The sequence below is a fragment of the Perkinsus marinus genome (genome assembly GCF_000006405.1).
Source record: "Perkinsus marinus ATCC 50983 genomic scaffold scf_1104296948840, whole genome shotgun sequence".
NCBI classification, from domain to species: domain Eukaryota; phylum Perkinsozoa; order Perkinsida; family Perkinsidae; genus Perkinsus; species Perkinsus marinus.
Genome location: NW_003210043.1, coordinates 1 through 3,356, shown reverse-complemented (window position 1 = coordinate 3,356; position 3,356 = coordinate 1). Strand labels below are relative to the sequence as shown.

The following is a 3,356-nucleotide window of genomic DNA, read 5'->3' as shown; positions in this document are numbered from 1 at the left end:
TTGTAGATATGCAATTTCAAGGCTGGGGGTGGTCTCGGTGTTGGCGGTCTTGGCCTCTCGAGCTACGTCTTGGCAGCAGAGGTCACTGCTCCAGAGTGGAGGAGTCTTGTGTGCGTTGGCACCAGCTCGATATTTGCTATCGGTGAGCACGACGGCTGAATCCCTGTCCCGAGCCGAATAGTGTTGAAATATATTTTCGCTTCCCTCAGCTGCGTCCAGGAGTTTCCTCACTGAATATATAAGTTTACATACAAACTCTGGTAGAAGTATGCAGAATCCAATGGGAATTTAATCAAATTTCCTCGGAATTTTTCACAAATGCAACCAACATATGTAGTTGACCATGCGCATATTTTCCCACACCGCAGAGAGTATGTCATTTTGGGGTAGATCGGATGACTGGTGGAAGTTCTATAATTTGCGCCATTCATCGTCCTTGGTCGTAGATTCACGGCTTAGATATGTGCGGAAGCGGAAAGACTAGTGTGGGGATAAAAATTATTATAATTATTTTATTATAATTTTTTATATGATAAAAAATTACATTATAAAATTGAATACATTCTGTATAGGAGTTCGTTGTACTCGCCTGTTCGGTCGTGAGCTGGTGGTAGGATACTCGTCTTTGATTTCCAGGTATAGTGGTGGTCTCAGGCCTGGCAGCTATTCCTGGCATCCACTGGAGGGTGCTCTCTTTCAGTGTGGGTCCTACTCGGGTATTGGGGTGATGGAAATAGTAGGGTGTCTTAGGTTTGGATGCTCAGCTGGGCGTGCGTGCTGCCGGCCCTACTGCTGACCCGCTTCCTGGAATCGCCAGTGTGGCTCGAGGCCCAGGGTCGTCACGGTGAAGCTGAGGCGGGTCTACGTAAGATCGCCATCGTTAACAACAGACTGGCTGAGTTTGACTCGTTCTTGAGGAAGTGGGATGATGAGTAAGGATGATGTGTGAAAGAAGTGGTATGGCAAGCTCCTGTGGTAGGCTGACGGCGGACGCGGATGGGAATTTTTCGATAGAGGAAGGCGAAAGAGGCGGTCCTTCGCCTGTGGACGAAGGCCTGTGGGGTTACTTGCTGAGGAGCAGACTGAATATCATACAGGAGTTTATGGCTGTGATGGTGGTGGCGTGGTAAGGTTGCAGTCTCACTCGCAGAGGGTCGTGAGTTCGATTCCCTCCAGGTTCGCGTCGAGTCTTGGGTATTACGGCCTGTCGATGAATGTCGGAAATCTCGGCGGGAATATTTATGTGAACTCTATCCTTAATGCCTTGGTAAGAATAGGAGGTTGGTAGTTGACAATAGTATGTTCCTCATAACCAGGGAGTCATCGACGAACTTGAAATATTTCCGGAGGGAACGAATTTTGGACTTTCAGGAACATTATGTCTGAGAGCTGGATGATCCCCTGCTCATGATCATTGATCTTCCATGGCTTGTCAGGTTGAAATACCCTCCTATGGTGTGATGTACTTCATGGTTGATAACGCCGTTACAGGAAGGAAGCTCACTCTGTAGGTGGCCGTATTGCTGCTGTCATCATGACTTATCCACAATCAGTGTGATATATCTCCTAGCAGCAGGAGTGGCCTGTATGGTGTGCCCTTTCTTTACCTGGCTTCATTGGCTCTCCCTCACTATTGCCCTCATCGGCAAGTTTTTCATCTCTGCCGCATTCGGAGTGTGCTACATGTGAGTCTTCTTGGCTGGCCTTCGCCGCGATATCCCTGTGCTCAGATATGGTGCTGAGCTGTTCCCTACGAGCATTCGTAGCTCAGCTTTGGGCATCCAGTCTCTGGCGGCCCGTATTGCTGGTATCATTTCCCCCCTTATACCGCCCCTTGGTGGGTTCTGGTCACCTCTGCCTGATTTTGTAAAACCCATGCTGCCCAACCTGCCGTCAACGACAGTCCTTTTCAGATATTCGGTATTCCGTGCATAGTCGCTGCGGGTCTAACTCTGCGGTTCCTACCTGAGACACTTGGGAGGAACCTGCCGATGAGCGTTGAAGATGTCCGTGGCCTTCGCTACAGCTCTGTGGGTGGGGCTGATGGACCTCGTCCAGGGCATGGTCGGACGCATGGGAAGTATGAGATGCCGCTGGAAGAGTGAGCTAACTGAGTTGTTCTGCACCTGGATGGTCGCGAGAATGCCAGATTCGATACAGACTCATCTGATGGGTATGATGATGAGGACGAGGAGGAGGCACGACGGGCGGAGACTCTGCGTGACGTGTTCGGCACTGAATTTGCCCCTCGGGGCAATGAATAGACAGGTTTATCAATTCATCATACTCTCAACAGCAGCAGTTCTCATATCCCTTAGCGTGTTGTGTATGTATAGTAGTCTACCGGGCCCGTCAGAATCTGAGATGTGTTACCTCAACTTCATCATCTGGTAAATCCGTGAAGGATCCAATGAGACGTGTTGCGTCGCGCAACCTTTGGAGAATGGTACAGCGAATATTACTTACTAGTTGGTTTTGTCGGGGATGAACTGGGGTCATCAACTTAGGCGAGAAAGTTTCTCGGGAAAACGCTGGGCATTCCTTTGAATCGCAAGGTCCTGCAACGCAAGCCGTATATCGTATCACCGATCATTACGGACAGATGTCTATCGCGGTTAACATGATCTTGCATAATAGGAACGTAAAATGACCAGTCTATCAGGTCGAGGGGGACGCGTGGTGGGTTCGAATGGATCTTACGCAGAGGCGTGCGCGGTTGTTGAGACAAGCGGAGCGAAGCGATTGATGACTATCACTGTGGAGAATCGATGCTTTAGCTACACAATGTGGTGGAGCCATACCGGCTACCATGCTGGGCTAGTCGAGGTTCATGTACTATACTCCAAACCCTCATTATAGCCCTCGGATTACGTTTCGAGAGTGGTTTTCACCGTTTTGGAATAAAAATTAGTGATGGATTCTGGAAATTGGTGAACACATCTGTGAAGGATGGAAAGGTGTAAACGGCTCAGTTCTTCTCATTGAGAGTCTCCTTTCACCATGCCGATTGATATCAACAAGCTTCGCGCAGAAAAGGGCGGCGACCCGGAGGCTGTCCGAGCTTCTGAGCAGAAGAGGTAATTGAGTGAAGCGTAGGGTAAGGAGTATTGCTGAATCGTAGGTATCGGAACTCCGATACTGTGGGCAATGCTGTAGAGCTGGATCAGCAGTGGCGGAAGGATATGTTCGCTCTTGACAAGCTCCGTGAGGAACTAGGCAAGGTAGTGAGGGTATCTTCAGGTTGACCGTGGTAGATGCAGAAGAGGTTCAGGAGTGACCATCGTGTATACTATCAGATTCAAAAGGAGATCACCCAGAAAAAGAAGGCCTCTAAGGGTAAGGACCCTTGCACTGAG

The 3,356-nt window shown here is 49.3% G+C and overlaps 2 protein-coding genes across 2 annotated transcripts in view; both read left to right on the top strand.

Moving 5' to 3' along the window:
- Nucleotides 1–2,264, top strand: part of Pmar_PMAR007757 (transketolase, putative) — a gene marked incomplete at both ends in the record, with an annotated part of 3,629 nt that extends 1,365 nt beyond the window's left edge. The window contains 10 exons of the mRNA XM_002778508.1: nt 7–142; nt 637–701; nt 751–932; nt 980–1,126; nt 1,177–1,267; nt 1,437–1,507; nt 1,554–1,685; nt 1,731–1,866; nt 1,914–2,101; nt 2,150–2,264. Of these exons, the coding sequence (XP_002778554.1) occupies nt 7–142; nt 637–701; nt 751–932; nt 980–1,126; nt 1,177–1,267; nt 1,437–1,507; nt 1,554–1,685; nt 1,731–1,866; nt 1,914–2,101; nt 2,150–2,264 (1,263 nt within the window). The remainder of the gene's footprint in view (nt 1–6; nt 143–636; nt 702–750; nt 933–979; nt 1,127–1,176; nt 1,268–1,436; nt 1,508–1,553; nt 1,686–1,730; nt 1,867–1,913; nt 2,102–2,149) is intronic.
- Nucleotides 2,265–3,000: 736 nt separating this feature from the next.
- Nucleotides 3,001–3,245, top strand: Pmar_PMAR007756 (conserved hypothetical protein; the record flags this gene model as incomplete). Its single annotated transcript, XM_002778507.1, has 2 exons — nt 3,001–3,077; nt 3,122–3,245. 2 exons carry the CDS (start codon nt 3,001–3,003, stop codon nt 3,243–3,245), a joined length of 201 nt encoding a protein of 66 aa, XP_002778553.1.
- Nucleotides 3,246–3,356: the final 111 nt, after the last annotated feature.